General features: G+C 39.1%; 1 protein-coding gene across 4 annotated transcripts in view; it reads left to right on the forward strand.

Moving 5' to 3' along the window:
- Nnt (nicotinamide nucleotide transhydrogenase) overlaps positions 1 to 17,403 on the forward strand; it is a 107,902-nt gene that overhangs the window by 14,511 nt on the left and 75,988 nt on the right. For all 4 annotated transcript variants that reach the window (XM_048368472.1, XM_048368474.1, XM_048368473.1 and 1 more), the window contains exons 4-7: positions 249 to 466; positions 2,713 to 2,800; positions 7,078 to 7,166; positions 11,607 to 11,794. In XM_048368472.1, the coding sequence (XP_048224429.1) occupies positions 249 to 466; positions 2,713 to 2,800; positions 7,078 to 7,166; positions 11,607 to 11,794 (583 nt within the window). The remainder of the gene's footprint in view (positions 1 to 248; positions 467 to 2,712; positions 2,801 to 7,077; positions 7,167 to 11,606; positions 11,795 to 17,403) is intronic.

Raw genomic sequence — 17,403 nt, forward strand, 5'->3', positions numbered from 1 at the left:
CTCCATCTGACTTTCTGAGTAGTTTGTTGGGAGATAAGACTTTCACAGACCTCCCTCCCAGGCTGGCTTCCTACTCTGATCTTCAGGTCTCAGCCTCCGGAGTTGCTAAGATTACAGGCTTTAGCCACTGCTGCTTAGCTTGTTCTTCTGCAGTCTTATCTCAATGGTTGTGTATTATCTAAGTTTGTCTCCTTCACTTAAAAATGTGGAGGTATTTATGTTTTTAATGTGTGACTGTCTATTTTCAGGTGCGAGCTCCTATGGTTAATCCAACCTTAGGTCTTCACGAAGCTGACCTTTTAAAGCTGTCAGGGACACTGATAAGTTTTATTTACCCAGCTCAAAATCCAGACCTGTTAAATAAACTTTCCAAAAGAAAAACTACAGTTTTGGCAATGGACCAGGTTCCAAGAGTCACAATTGCTCAGGGATATGACGCTCTCAGCTCCATGGCCAACATTTCTGGGTAAGTTGATTCTTTTCTATTTCAATTGAACAGAAGCACAGTGGCAGTACCCAAGCATTCGTATTGTAGCACTTCTCTCTCCGTGTAAACATGGTTGCAGACATTAGAATTTTTTAAGTGTACTTCATTATTTTTATGATCCACTTTTTAGTTACAGTGATTACATAGGAAAAGGGCTCAATTGTACCTTTTTTTGTGTGCCTGTCTTGGGGCTCCAATTCAGGGCCTGAGTGCTGTCCCTAAGTTTATTTTTTATTTTTATTATTTATTTATTTATTTATTTTTGCTTAAGGCTATTGCTCTATCACTTGAGCAACAGCTCCACTTCTGGATTTTTGTGATTAAGTGGAAATAAGAGTCTCATAGACTTTTCTTTGCAGAGCTAGCTTCTAACCATGATGCGCGTATCTCAGTCTCCCGAGTAGCTAGGATTACAGGCATGAGCCACTGGCAACTGGTGGAAGGCTTATGTTTATAACTGGGGGCTGTGTCCTCTTACTCTGAGGCTGGGATGGTAATGAACTGCACCTGCCTGCCAGCACCCTTGCAATCCTGTTATTGCCTAGAATGTTAGAGAGAGGAGGATTCTGAGATCTATTCTATTTGGAGGAAGGTGGCTGCAGCCATGTCATGAGGGAGAGGAGCAAATGCACAATTTTAGTTTATTGCTGACTTTGCCTGGGAGGATGGAAAAAAAAGAGAAATAGAATAATGCTTATGAAATCCTCTCTAAGAATCTAATTAAATTATATTTTTTGATGAAAACTATTCAAAGTGCATGGGAAAAACAAAACAACAGACCAATATGAGAAACGCCTTTTCTACACTCAAGATTTGAAAGTTTTCTTTGGTTTTACAATTTGGATGTAGCATATCAAATATGTCATGGGGTCTACTTTGCGTTTTAGCTATTCCCTTTTGATATGAGTAAGATGCCATAAACAAAAATGGCAAGCTAAAACATACTTTATTTTCCTTAATGTAATGTGTTAAACAGTTTGAAGGCTTTGTTTGTGGTATAAATATCACATAAAGCAGAAAACTGCTGCTGTATTTACTTAGCTTGTAAAAGAGTTAATGGAATGTGGGACTAAAGTTTTTATATGGAATATACAATGTAAAGTTGGAGGATGTGCTAGTTTTGTTATCTGAAATGCACACAAGTGAAAGAGTAGCAAAATCAGTAGTTGTGGATCTGTGGTTTTAGCTTTAGATTTTTTTTTCCCCGTCTTGGGGCTTGAATTCAGGGTCTGGGCACTGTCCCTGAGCTTCTATTACTCAAGGCTAGCACTCTACCACTTGAGCCATAGCACTACTTTTGGCTTTTTCTGTTTATGTGGTTCTGAGGAATTGAACCCAGAGCTTCCTGCATGCTAGGCAAGCACTCTACCACTAATCCACATTCCTAGCCCTAGCTTTAGATTCTTTTGAGCAATGTTAAAGGGCTATATAAATAAGTGTGATGAACTGATAGCAGGAGTGTCCAGAAACATTCATATTGTCTGTCTAGAAATACTGCTTTCCTGCTCCAGTGTGATTAACTTGAAGCCAGGGAGGTATCTGTTACATATTTTTACATCAATTATTTTATCAGACATTGTCATATAAAATCTGGTCAGGGAGAGGTTTCCTTGCCAGTTACTGGTCCAACTCTCAGAGATAAACGTTGTCTTGTCTGCACTTTATAGATAAGGACTCAGAGAATTAAAGAATTTGCCTGCAGTCACAAAGCTATCATCAGCCTTAAAAATCTCAAGCTATCACCAAAATCCGCAATCTTTGTTTCTCCCATCCCTTTTAAGCCCTACAAGTTAACCATTGAAGAAAATTTGGACAACATAAAAAAAGTAGAAGGGAAAATTTGAAGAATATGAAGTCTGAGTACCCCCCAAAAAGCATTGTTAACATTTTCATGTCTTTCTTTCCTTTTTCTATCTCCACTGATCCACTGCAGTGTAAGTTAGGAAGAAGTGGGATGGCATCATAGATGGGCAAGTGCCTCTGTAAGGCAGCCTATTGGGCATCAACAGTCTGCTACTCTGCTCATTTTCTGTGTTTGTTTTCCTAACCTATCACAAGTAATACTTGCCAGTGTATGTGTGTGTGTGTTGGCAAGTACTACTTTTATTTTATAGGTTAGGAATATATATAGGTTAGGTTATGTATGCAGATGTACATGTATATGTGTGTGTAGGCCTTAAGAATTTTATTATATGGAATTACCCCCCCCCTTTTTTTTTTTTAAGTTATAAGGCTGTTGTCCTAGCAGCAAATCATTTTGGACGCTTTTTTACCGGTCAGATCACAGCTGCTGGAAAAGTTCCTCCAGCCAAGGTAGGTACAACTTTTAGTGTTTATTCATAATGCACGTTTATGAAAAGCAAGGATATGTGTAGTCTTAAAATATGTTTATTTAAAAGTTTTGTTGTGCATTAGCCCCATGGATGATTTTGTGGTGCTCACAAATTTATGATAGAGCCTCAATGACTGCTTGAAAAAAATGAACTTCCTTCTTTTAGAAGTTATGTTTCTTTCAAATTTTAGTTTACTTTTAATCTTTCTGTTTTTTGTTTAGTAACAAATTCTTAAAGAGATTTTTGGTTTGTGGGCATGTTTATATCTATGAAAAAAGCTTCAAGATAGTATTCACAAGTTCTGGGTTTCCCAATTATTGCAACATTTTAGTTCATAGATTAAACCTTTTCAATTTCCTCATTCCTGCTCAATATTTGGGTCGAGAGGACAGAAAATGGGAAATGGTATACTTGTATTTGGCAGAGGGGAAGAGTTCTGCTTCTTGAATCCAGATTGGGAGAGGGATGCAGTTAGTGATTAAAAGTAAGAATGGCTAAGCAAAATAACTGGGAGTTATGTTGTGACTTTTCAGTAACAGTAAGTACATTAAGTGACAATATAGACCTTGAGTCTAGGTGCAGGAAGAAGAACCTTTCACATTGTTATATACCTGCCTGCAGCTACAGGCTTCTTGCTTTTAAATGCTTCATTGTATAAACCCAGAGTTTTCATACAAGTTAACCTCCTAGGGAAAAATGACCAAACAACAAACAAACACACACCAATAGTAGCTTTCAGAAATCTAGTCACATATTGTTTGAAAACACACCAAGTGAAAGAAAACAGCTGGTGGTTAAAGTGTAGGCCAGAATACTTAACAAGGAAGTGTGAGCAAACAGTATAGATATGATATTTGAAATAAATCATTTGCAGGATCAAAAGAAAACATCTGGCTCAAGGTGGCTATAAGCCACTGGCTGATTGCTTTGATGCCCAACTCCATTACTTAGTTTTGGTTTGGGCCCTTTTAGAAACCTGTGGCAGTTGAGAAGAAAGCTGTGATATAAAATTAAAAAGTGTAGCACAAGACCAAAGGCCTGAAGGAAGAATTTACTGAGCTTTTAAGATGTTTCATCTTTCCATCTGTTCTTATTTAATCATTTCCACTTTAGTGCAATTTAAATTCAGTCTAAGAGACTTTAGCTACATATCAGGAATAGTTTCCTGAGATTGAAGAATTAGATATTAGTGGGAATCGTTATGCATAATCTTTTGTTTGGATTTCTTTTAAATATAGAAGATTTTTACTAGTCTAGACCAAGTAAAATCAGTCTTAAGAGTTGCCAGGCAAATAATGGTGTAGGAGCTGGGGATATGACCTGAATACCAATATTCTTAACAGTATTCTTGCTGCACAAAAGTTACATTCCAGTGGAGGAGGGTCAGAGTGTAGATAAAAATAAAAAGCAGGGTTATATCAGATTAACTTTAGATACAAAAGAAATGATCCAGATAATATTCCAGTGAGTAATATAAATATGTCAGCTACTTGAGTTAGGACACTGGAAGGTTTCTGTGATATTTGAGTATGAAAGAAAGAAATCAGGTATACAGGATGCTAGGCGAAGGGAATGGTACCTGTCAGATATCTGGGATGTGAAAGAGTTTTCCTAGTATATCCTAGGGAAACAAAGAGGGCCATTGGCCTTAGAGTGGGGTGATCTGAGATGATGTAAGGAGAAAGGTTGGATTGGATTGTGTAGGTCTCTCTTGGAGATTGTGTTTTACAGTTCTGGTTGTCTCACAGGTAAGGGAAATGTACCATTCAGGATTAAAATTAGTATCTGTCTGTTCTGGTGGGGAAAAAACAGAAGAATGAAGACAATGGAGATTATGAATTGGCTATACAACAGAGATACAGGGAGGGAGAGCAATGGTGGCTGGCTATCCTTGGGGGCTAAAACCAGTAGTATTTGTTGATGGATTAGAAATGGGAGGGCTGGGAAGGTGGCCTAGAGGTAGAGAGCTTGCCTCCCATACAGGAAGCCCTGGGTTTGATTCCTCAGCACCACATATATATAAAAAGCCAGAAGTGGCACTGTGGCTCAGGTGGCAGAGTGCTAGCCTTGAACAAAAAGAAGCCAGGGACAGTGCTCAGGGTTCAAGCCCCAGGTCTGGCAAAAAAAAAAAAAAAAAAAAAAAAAGAAAGAAATGGGAATGTGTATTATGAGGGCACTCAAGATGACCTCCCAGTTTGACTAGAGGGTTTTGCATACTTGGTGCCCTTTATTAAGATGAGGAAGCTGAAAGGAGGAATAGGGTATGTGACTGAACACCAGCAAGATTCCTACAAGTGTTGCCTTGCTCTTGTCTTTTGCCATATATTCTTAAATGTATGTGTTCACTGTGTCAGTTGACGGTAAGTGCTTTAGTTAGATTGGATCTCACTGTATTGCAGATGCTAGGCATTTTACTCAAGGTCATCCAGAGCTAGTTAGTAAAAGAGCCGCCATGATTTCAATGTAAGCTGTCTGACCATTGGTCTCTTTTTCTTCAATCCTTGCTGAAGAACAAAAGTAAATTTGTATTATAGCTCCTACATGGTTTTACTTGTGTATAATCCTGTTCTTTAAATTATGAAGTCTTTGCTACATATTTATTTTTGGTGTTAATTTAAACAATTTTTTATATTGGCAGATTGCATTGAATAACTTTATTATTTGTGGCATTCTATTTTGGAGTCTATATATAACATATATAGTGGAATTGTTAATCATGCCTAATTAACATATGCATTACCTCATTTTTTTTTTTTTTGTAGAAAAGGTATATATTGTTCTCTCTACATTTTTCTGGAATGGAATACAATGTATCATCCTTAACTGTAGTTATCTTACAAAACAATAGATCTCTTGAAATATATTCCTTTTAATTGTACCATGCATCATTTTATTTTGTCTCAGTATTTCAGTATGCAGTCTAGGCTGGCCTCAAACCTATGATCTTTCTGTTGCAGCCTCCTGGGTACTAAGATTTCATGCATTCTTCTTATTTCTTAGTTTAGGATAATTGAGCTGGTGATTTTTTTCCCCCTTGTTTCATTATTTTTTTCTTTTTCTTTAGCAGTGTTGGAACTTTTGTGTACAACAGGGTTGATTCTTCCAACCCCAAAGCTTATTGTTCCCTTACTGTCTCTATTTCTATGAATTTTTCTTCTGCACACAAACCATCATTACCAAGATTCACTGATGTACCCTCTGAAACCCTAAGCCCTGCCAAAGGGTCCTAGGAGTACACAGTTTCCCTTTCCTTTCACCTTTCCCTTTTCCCTTCCCTTCCCTTCCCCCCTTCTCTTTCCTTCCTTTACTTTCCCTTCTCCTTCCCTCCCTCTTTCCCTCTCTCCCTCCCTCTCCCCTCCCCTCCCTCCCCTTCACCCCTTTTCCCCTTTCCCTTCCCTTCCCTCCCCTCCCCTTCCCTCCCCTCCCCTCCCTTCTCCTTCCCTCCCTTTCCCTCCCCTCCCTTTCCCTCCCCTCCCCTCTTCTCCTCTCCCCTCCTCTCCCCTTCTTTCTTATGGGATATAGAAAAAGACTTTTTTCTTGTCTGGAAGGCCATTCCAGACTAGGACAACATTGTTCTTACTTCATTTCTATGAAGGAAGGGCCTCCCCTTCTTATTAAAATTTTTATTTTTTATACACTGAACGATTCTTTGGTTCTTTTGGCTCTGTTCCTTCCATAGATAGGTAGATTATTTCTGTTATTTCACATTTCAGATATAGTTCATTCAATTCTGAATTATGCAGTTGGACCATAGCTATATTGTTCAGAAGCATTTGGATTTAAAATAGCATTTGGGTAGATGTTTCCCCAGTTTTGTGACTGTCTTTGAAATACGTTTTGGTAGTTTATGCACATGGAAAAATCTCAGACTTGGAGAGGGGAGAGGTAGTTAGAAAGTCATCCTGGGCATTTAGTTGAAGATGCTTTTACACAGTAAAATAAACCTGTTAATCTGTAACACATGCAACATTGATTGTGCTTACACAGCTTTTAGGTGCTGATTGTCAGGCTACTTTTAGTGGAGGTTATTGGTCCTTGCCAGCCATTGTTCCTTTGATAAAATATTAAAAGCAGTGATGGTTCAGCTAAAGAACAGTTTGTTCACCCTATCAAGATTTGGAGGGGTGGTAATTACCACCAGGATGGCACCATCATTTACTGAATGCTAACTATTAGTAGTTGAGAGCTGGTGATCTTTTACAATCATGTGATATTAAACTTTAGTGAAAATATAACTGATTCTCTCTTCTTTGCTAGATTCTGATTGTTGGTGGTGGTGTTGCTGGGCTTGCTTCTGCAGGTGCAGCAAAGTCCATGGGTGCAGTTGTCAAAGGATTTGACACGAGGTTAGTGCTTTATTAGTGATTGGTAGTGATCTGAAAATATTTTATTTCAAATGAGTACTATCACATTTTCCTTGGAATTTATCAATTGTTATACCTCACTGACACTGCCAGGTAAGTTCTTTCCATTAGAAAACATTTCAGGTTTTTAAAAGTTAACTCAAGAGTGAAGTTGTATTCCTTAGTGGAAAACAAGTAGATAACAGCCTCAGTATAGTAGAAATAAACAACAAAAAAACTGAAAATGAGTAATTCACTAGTCTTTCTTTGCTTAAATTGCCAAGAGGGCTAGAATTATCTGTCGTCCTGAATTTCTTTATTGCTTTACAATGTCCAGTTTCTCTTAGAATGCCTTTAGGTACCACATGAACAAAGCTAATTATGAATGAGGAAAGAGAATGGGATAGGAGACGTCTTAGGAGACAAATGGGGAGCTTGCCTGCCCTGAATGGAAAGGAAAATGTAGCTGCTTTCATACAAAGAATGAGTTATATTTAGGATAAGGTTTCTGTTTTCTTTTCTTTTTTTCCTTTTTTTTTTTTTTGCTAGTCCTTGGGCTTGCCCTGAGCACTGTCCATGGCTTCTTTTTGCTCAAGGTTAACACTCTACCTCTTGAGCTACAGTGCCACGTCTGGCTTTTTCTGTTTGTGTGGTTCTGAGGAATTGAACCCAGGGCTTCATGCATGCAAGGCAAGCACTCCACTGCTAAGCCACATTCCCAGCCCCAAGGCTTCTGTTTTGAATGTAAAGTGAGGGTTGGTTATCTTCCTCTGATAATTTTAGAGCTCCTAAGTGAAAGGAGTTGGTTACCTGCATTCTGTATTTCCCTAAGGCAACTTTACAAACACTTCATAGATTGTCTTTAAAAAGAAGTTTGATTAAAATTTCCATTTGTTGCTGAAGACACTACATATTGGTTTTTATTAAATGTTTGTTGAGTATTATGGTCATGCAGGTGTCCGTGTACTCCTTGCAGTTGAAACATTAGTTATTATCAATTGAGGGCAACAGAGCAATAGTGTCACTGCTTTTGATTTGTTTGATTGTTGATTTGTTTTTGGTGCTGGGAATTGAACCTAGAGCATTGTGCATGCTCTATCACTAAGCTACATATATCTTTCTGCTGCCAATCTTAAATATAAAATGATATAAAATGATAGTAAATAGTATTCCATAGAATGTAGTCAGTGGTTCTTACCTAGACTTTAGAGAGGTGGTATATTGATAAGAACTGTACTAAAATGAGCAAATAAGTGATTTGCAAAGAAACCAGGTCACAACCAAGGAAGGCCAAGATTAGACATGATAAGTTTGTCTTTAAAAAAAAATCTGGGGCTGGGGATATGGCCTAGTGGCAAGAGTGCTTGCCTCGTATACATGAGGCCCTGGGTTCAATTCCCTAGCACCACATATACAGAAAACGGCCAGAAGTGGCGCTGTGGCTCAAGTGGCAGAGTGCTAGCCTTGAGCAAAAAGAAGCCAGGGACAGTGCTCAGGCCCTGAGTCCAAGCCCCAGGATTGGCCAAAAAACAAAAAAAAAAAACAAAAAAAAATCTGTATGTAGTTGCATAAAGAGGTTACATATATAGATATATACACACACACACATATATATATATTTATATAAATACAATGACTCAATAAGTATCACTTTTACTTTGTAATGGTACCAGGTTTGAATTCAAGGATCCCTGCTTGCTCATCTGTCACTTTATTACTTGGGCCATGCCTCCAGCCCAGCCTTTTCTGGTTATTTTTTGAGATGGAGGACTTTACTGTCTGGACTAGTATTGAATTACAGTCATCCAAATCTCTGTCTCTTGAGTACGTAGGACTACAGGCATGGGCCACTGGTGTTTGGCTGTGTTTTCATTTTTAATGTTTGTTGGGACGAATATTTTAGTAGACCTTTGGAGAGCAGGTTGCTTATGTGTTCATTGTAATAGATAATAATATTAAAATAGAACTGGTTATATCTGACCTATAGATGATTTGAAACTTGGTAGTAAGTGAACTACTGGTAATTTAGTAGATTGATGTTATCTCAGATTGACAGAATAGTATTTTGCTTAACTCTACTTCTGTGTATAATTTACATATTTGTGTTGTAGGTAGTACAGCTGACTCCATCTTGATTAGGAAACATAGTAGGAAATGTTGGAGGGAGTAGATTTCAACCTGACCTCAAAATTCTGCTTCTGAAAATGGCTTGCTTTGTTGTGTGCTCTGCCCCCTGCATCAACCTCCTACATCTGTGCCATACTTGCTTGTTAATGTTTCTTGTTCTACCCCCTGTGTCAAGCCCCTACATCTGTGCTATGCCTAATTTGAGGACTGCTCAGGGTCATGGTGGCAGCTCCTGAGTCTGCCCTCTGTCCCTGGCTGGTCAGCCCCCTTTTCAATGTCGTAGTTCAGCTCCCGAGTCTGTGCTGCATCCCTGGATGGTCAGTTCACTTTTTGCTTCCCCGCTAAATCCATCTTTTTGCTTGAGACTGTCTCTGAGTGGTGGACTCTTGGAGGGAAGGAGAATCTCCTCCCTCGAACCCCGTAACATTTCTAACCCTGTAACAATTTGGAAGTATTTCATTTTCTTGGGATAAATTCCTCCAATGACCTTGGGTCATTATACAAGTGTGTGTGTGTGTGTGTGTGTGTGTGTGTGTGTGTGTGTGTAATTTAATATATGGTACATATATAGTATTTTTGTTTTACTTTTATTTTTTGTATTACTATTATACATTCTTCAAACTTTTTAAAGAACTGTATCATTGTGGCTGCAAGGAATGGAAAACATCAATTTAAATTGGCCTAACCCATCAGACAATGAATTATCTCTCCTAAGTTCTTTCTGCCTTTCTTCTCTGCTGTCCTCAGCTTTAACTTGGCCTGCACTGCTAACAATGCTTGTATGTCCTAACCCTTTATGCCCATGCCAGAACATGATGGTGGCTGGGGATTTCTTGGCTTGGACCTTGGTTTCCCAAATTCTTTGATGACAAGACTGACCTATGTTCTTTCTAAAAATAACTTCTGATCTCTCTGCTGGGTATTATTATGATTCATTGGTTCTGGGGAAGAGCCTGGGGATTTGAATTTCTAACAAATACCTCCAGGGATTGTTGCCTTAGGGAGGTTTGAGATTTGCCCTAGTAGAATGGGTATTGGTGAGTTCGAACACAGAGCTGAAATCTTTGTTGGCTATGGTTTTACAACAAGGATCAGGAAAATGTGTAGCATTTATTTATTTTTGTACTGAAAAAATGTATGATATATTGATAAGAAATATACTCACTGCCTTATGTCATTGTAACCCCTCTGTACATTACTTTGACAATAAAAAAGTGAGAAAAGAAAATAAACAGAAAAAAGTATAATATACACATATAATATATTAGAATATATAATATGTATAATACATTTTATTATAATTTTTAATGTTGGTGTTTCATATTTTTCAGAAACTAAGTTTATGAGGTAACAAAAATGGCTTGATTAAAATAGTTCTAAGTAAGAGTCATGTCCATGAGAAAATCCCAATATAAGAACAAACTCAGATCATTTGCAAATGAAAAAACCCAACTTGGGCTATGTGAATGATGTTAGGTCTCCTTCCTTCCTTAGAAATTATTTTGGCTGTACAGGGTTTTGTGCTTGTTAGGCAGATGTGGCTGAGCCACATCTGTAGCACTTTAATATATTAGTTGTTCTGAGGTAGAGTTTCACTTTTTGCCCAGGTTTGCTCCTGGATTGACTCTTCTAATTTTAGGCCTCTTGCCCTAGTTGGGATGACAGGTTTGTGCCTCCATCCCCAGTTTCTTTCTATTGGGATAGAGTCTCTCAATTTTTTTGTTTCCTTTTGCCCAGGCTGGCCTGGAGCTATATTCCTCTTGATCTCAACCCCTAAATAGCTGGGATGACAGGCCATAGGCTACTGTGGTCAGCTCTTAGTTGAACTTTTTTGCCTAGGCTGGTCTTGAATCTCCTTCTAATCTCAGCTTTTTGAATAGCTAGGATTATAAGCTCAGGCTACCACTCCCAGCTGATATTAAATGGTAATGTATATCAGATCATGTGACAAGGATGAATATCCTTGTGATAAGATGATTACTGGAAATCTGATTGTTTATTGCCAGTGTAATTCTTTTTGCAATTAAACTGAAGCTGAAGTTGCATTTCCTTATTTTTTCCAGAAAAAAATATTATCATTAAAAAATTATCTGCCTCTAGAACCCCCCCAAACAACAACAACAAAAGAGTTCAGAGGCATGAAATAAACCTGACTTTTCATTCTATGCAGTCTACTCTTAACATGTCCTCATTACCTGATTTACTTCTCTGTACATCACCTTATAATAATAATAAAAATTTAAAAATGTAAGTGAAGACTTTAGTTCTCTTATTAAGTACCTAAAATGGTTACTCATTTCTCTTTTAATGATTCAGAGCCGCAGCTTTGGAGCAGTTCAAGTCTCTTGGTGCTGAGCCCTTGGAGGTCGACTTGAAAGAATCTGGTGAGGGTCAAGGAGGATATGCAAAAGAGATGTCCAAAGAGTTTATTGAAGCTGAAATGAAGCTCTTTGCTCAGCAGTGCAAGGAGGTGGATATTCTTATCAGCACAGCACTCATCCCAGGTACGCTGCTGAATAATTGGTACCTTTAAAGAGTTTCTATTACAATTTTCTTAAACATGAAGATTGCATGGTTGTTTAACATCTGAGTGTCTTGAAGTAAAGATGTTTTTTTTTCCTACTATAAAAGGGCTAGAAAATGAAAAAAAGGCATGTGATACAAATCACTTGCTCTAGAGGCGAGTCATTAATGCTTTCCTGTTTCCTTCCAATGTGTTTTTTATATGATTGTGCTCACAAATTGTTTTCTATGTGTACAATTCTATTTATAAGCATTTTTCTTTGTTCACATTCTTTTTTTTTTTTTTTTGGCCAGTCCTGGGCCTTGGACTCAGGGCCTGAGCACTGTCCCTGGCTTCTTCCCGCTCAAGGCTAGCACTCTGCCACTTGAGCCACAGTGCCACTTCTGGCCGTTTTCTGTATATGTGGTGCTGGGGAATCGAACCTAGGGCCTCGTGTATCCGAGGCAGGCACTCTTGCCACTAGGCTATATCCCCAGCCCCAAGGGTAATCTTTTTTTTTTTTTTTTTTGGCCAGTCCTGGGGCTTGGACTCAGGGCCTGAGCACTGTCCCTGGCTTCTTTTTGCTCAAGGCTAGCACTCTGCCACTTGAGCCACAGTACCACTTCTGGCCATTTTCTGTATATGTGGTGCTGGGGAATCAAACCCAGGGCCTCATGTATATGAGGCAGGCACTCTTGCCACTAGGCCATATCCCCAGCCCTTTGTTCACATTCTTGATCTGTTATTATTTTCCTGTTCTTGTAAATTCCTTCTATTCTTTTGTTTGTTTTTGTTTTTTGCCAGTCTTGGCGCTTGGACTCAGAGCCTAGGCACTGTCCCTGGCTTCTTTTTGCTCATGGCTAGCACTCTACCACTTGAGCCACAGCACCTCTTTTGGCTTTTTCTGTTTATGTGGTGCTGAGGAATGGAACCCAGGGCTTCATGCATGCAAGGCAAGCACTCTACTGCTAAGCTACATTCCCAATCCAATACCTTCTATTCTTATAGTAGAAACTTTATAAACAGTACTGAAAAGTCTGAAGATAAGCATTGTATTTCCATATAATATATATATCTATAATATATTATGTATCATTATATAATATACGATCATATATTTTATAGTATTAATATATTATACAACATATACAATATATTATATAAGTTTGTAAGAAATATTGTAATATATAACATTGTTTATATATTATATATATATGATTTTTTTTGTGTGCCTACTGGAGCTTGAACTCTAATCCTTGTGCTGTCATTCAGCTTTCTTGTTCACAACTGGTGATCTACTATTGAGCCACATCTACAGTCTACAGTTCTGCTCATTTATTGTTGATATAGTGTCACAGTCTTTTCTGAGTTAGTTTTTTTTTTTTCTTTTTTCTTTTTGGCCAGTCCTGGGCCGTGAACTCAGGGCCTGAGCACTGTCCCTGGCTTCTTTTTGCTCAAGGCTAGCACTCTGCCACTTGAGCCACAGCGCCACTTCTGGCCATTTTCTGTATATGTGGTGCTGGGGAATCGAACCCAGGGCCTCATGTATACAAGGCAAGCACTCTTGCCACTAGGCCATATCCCCAGCCCCTATCCCTAGCTTCTTTTTGCTTAAGGCTAGCACTCTACCTCTTGAGCCACAACACACTTCTGGCTTTTTTTCTGTTTATATGGTGCTGAAGAATTGAACCCAGGACTTCATGCATGCTAGGCAAGCACTCTACCACTAAGCCACATTCCCACCCCCTCTGAGTTAGTTTTGAACTTTATGTTAGCCTCTTGTGTAGTGTGAGGTACTGGCACCTGGCTTTGAATATCTTTTTGTTTTTTCTTTTTATGGTGGTACAACAGGCTTGAACTCAGGCATTCGACTCTCATTTAGCCTTTTCTACTCAAGGCCAGAGTTCTTGAGCCACACCTGTACTTCTCGCCATTTACTAGTTAATTGGAGATAAGAATCTCACTGATACTTCTGCTTGGGCTGGCTTTGAACCATAATTTTTAGATTTCATCCTCCTGATTAGCTAGATTATAGGCATGAGCCTCTAGGGCCTGGTTTTCCAATGTATATTTTTACTTAAGGGTAGGACATTCTGTCACTTTTTAATGATTTCTTCTGTCATATTTGTTTGTTCTCATGAAATTCTGAGCTCATTGATGACATGAATTATGTTCTAGACCCTTTGCAACATTCTCTAAAGAATACTTGAACTCAGTGCATAATATTGAACTAGTAAGCATTTATTAACCAGTAAATAGTAGCTTCATCTGGCAAGATTTTATAGTGAAGAAATTCTCCACTTTTTTTTTGTTATTCTTTTTTTTTTTTTGCCAGTCCTGGGGCTTGAACTTAGGGTCTGAACACTGTCCCTGGCTTCCTTTTGCTCAAGGCTAGCACTCTACCACTTGAGCCACAGCATCACTTCCGACTTTTTCTATATATGTGATGCTGAGGAATCGAACCCAGGGCTTCATGTATAGGAGGCAAGCACTTTACCACTAGGTCATATTCCCAGACCCTGCTACTTTTTTTTTTTTTTTTGCCTCTTTGCCTGTCATTTCCTTCTGTTATTAAACAAGGAGTATAATATTGACTCAATTTTTGCTTTCCAAAAGAAAATGGACAGACAAGAAGCGTGTACAGAGTTCATGATTAGGTTTGATCTTATCAAGGGGACTTTACTTTCATATTAGACTCTGGAGAATTAGACATTGCGTCATCTTGAGGCCATAGAGGAGTGGGGACATTTTCTTCTGGAACCCTCCTTTACTAGAAAAACGGACTCATATAAACCTAAGGGCAGGGACTTCATTGGTATGAAATCTGCGAGCTTCTGGAGGGAGAATGTGCTGCCCAGTTCTTCTTTCTGACTTCTGTGAATCCAGGTGATTGGTGAGGTGGTCTCTACCAGGAGAGTGTCTAGATGAAGCAGACCAACAGGAGGATAATAGAAGGCTCAGACGAGGAAAACATCTATATGCAGAAATGAGGTCTGTAATTAGGTACCTGAGGTAGATACAGATCAGAAGCTTCTAGCTTAGGATAAGGTCTGTGAAATCTATCAGCAGGAAGAGAAGTCATGTACAAGTATAAAGAGAACAGAGGTAGAATAAAATTGTGTCATTTATAGGAAAATGGATAGAGCTGGAGACTATCAGGTTTAGCAAAATATGTTGGATGGAGAAAGACAAGTAGTGCACATTTTCTCTCATATGTAGAATCTAGACCTAAAAAAAAATGACATGTCCTTAAAACCAGGACTTTTTTGTAGGGTAGAAACCAGTGGAAGGATGAAAGGGTGAAAGGAGAAGAATGAGGGGAGGTGGTGAATGTGACTGAAGTACTTCATATGTCTGTATGGAAATAAGATAATGAAACCCATTAAACTTATTATTTTTTTATTTGTTTATTAATTGAACACAAATTTTTTTACAAGGTGTTGTGCAAAAAGGGTACAGTTACATAGTAGAGCAGTGTGTACATTTCTTGTGATAGCTTACGTCCTGTTTTTCTATCCCTTCTCTAGGTCAGGTAGACATATATACAATATACAATGTATCAAGAACATATACAGTATTCACAGACTTGGTCTCTACTGTCTCTCTGTCTCCCTTTGTTTTTTTTTTTTTTTTGGCCAGTCCTGGGGCTTGGACTCAGGGCCTGAGCACTGTCCCTGGCTTCTTTTTGCTCAAGGCTGGCACTCTGCCACTTGAGCCACAGCGCTACTTCTGGCCGATTTCTGTATATGTGGTGCTGGGGAATTGAACCCAGGGCCTCATGTATATGAGGCAAGCACTCTTGCCACTAGGCCATATCCCCAGCCCCTCTGTCTCCCTTTGTTAACAGTCATATATCAGGGAGATTATGCCCCTTTGTTTTCTTTTTTTTTTGGCCAGTCCTGGGCCTTGGACTCAGGGCCTGAGCACTGTCCCTGGCTTCTTTTTGCTCAAGGCTAGCACTCTGCCACTTGAGCCACAGCGCTGCTTCTGGCCATTTTCTGTATATGTGGTGCTGGGGAATTGAACCTAGGGCCTCGTGTATATGAGGCAAGCACTCTTGCCACTAGGCCATATCCCCAGCCCCTCTGTCTCCCTTTGTTAACAGTCATATATCAGGGAGATTATGCCCCTTTGTTTTCTTTTTTTTTTTGGCCAGTCCTGGGCCTTGGACTCAGGGCCTGAGCACTGTCCCTGGCTTCTTTTTGCTCAAGGCTAGCACTCTGCCACTTGAGCCACAGCGCTGCTTCTGGCCATTTTCTGTATATGTGGTGCTGGGGAATTGAACCTAGGGCCTCGTGTATCCGAGGCAGGCACTCTTGCCACTAGGCTATATCCCCAGCCCCTGCCCCTTTGTTTTCTGTGTTCTAGGCTTGTCTCGCTCAACATTATTTGTTCGAGTTCTGACCATTTCCCTGCGAATAACAATATTTCACCATTCCTAATCGCTATGTAGTATTCCATTGTGTATAGGTACCATATTTTTTGGATCCATTCATCTGTGGAGGGGCATCTGGGTTGTTTCCATATTTTGGCTATTGTGAATTGTGCCACGATAAACATGGAAGTACAAATGTCTTTTTGATATCTTGGGTTTTGCTGTTTAGGATAGATGCCTAGGAGTGGTATGGCTGGGTCATAGGGTAGGTCTATATTGAGCTTTTTGAGAAACCTCCATACTGTCTCCAAAGTGGTTGTACTAATTTGCACTCCCACCAACAATGGAGAAGGGTTCCTCTTTCCCTGCACCCCCTCCAGCATTTGTTGTTGCCTGAGTTCAGAGTATAGGCCATTCTAACTGGGGTAAGGTGGTATCTCAGGGTTGTTTTTATTTGCATTTCCTTTACTACCAGGGATGTTGAGCATTTCCTCATGTGTTTCTTTGCCATTTTTATATCTTCTCTTGTGAAGTCTCTCTTTAGCTCTTTTGCCCATTTCCTAATAGGTTTATTGGGCTTGGAGGGGCTTAGTTTTTTGAGTTCTCTGTAGATGACAGATATCAGGCCTTTGTCTGTTGCTGTGCTGGTAAATATCCTTTCCCATATCGTTGGCTGTCTTTCTATTTTGGTGGCTATGTCCTTAGCTGTGCAGAAACTTTCATTAAACTTATTTTTAAAAAATAGGAGTGGGTAAGATAATTTGATCAAAGTACATTATATGCATGCATAGATAGTGAAACCACTTTCTATCATTATTATATTGCAAATTTTAAAGTCATTCACAAGCAGTGGCAGTGGCTCGTAGGTCAGATATGGTAGACCTGGCTTTGAAGGAACAAGAGGTCTGTGCTGTAGTCACCATCAGAGCTTTTTAAGACAGAGCTTTGCACAGCCGGGGAGGGAGGTGTTAAGAGCTGACTAGTTTCAACAAATGGCCAGTAGAGGGAGCTAAAACATCTACTCATGGAGAAAAGGGTACAACAGGAAGCTAGCTTTAATCAACTCATACTTTTTCTCTTTAAATGTACTTTATTTATTGGTTTACATTCATAGTACAAGGAGGTGTCATTGTGACAATTTTATACATATGTAGAATGTACTTTGAACAAGCTCTATCCTTGGTAACTCATTCTAATAAAGAAGTGGGAGTAATTTGGACATAGTATACAGCTTT

Source organism: Perognathus longimembris, chromosome 19 (assembly GCF_023159225.1).
Source record: "Perognathus longimembris pacificus isolate PPM17 chromosome 19, ASM2315922v1, whole genome shotgun sequence".
Lineage (NCBI taxonomy): Eukaryota > Metazoa > Chordata > Mammalia > Rodentia > Heteromyidae > Perognathus > Perognathus longimembris.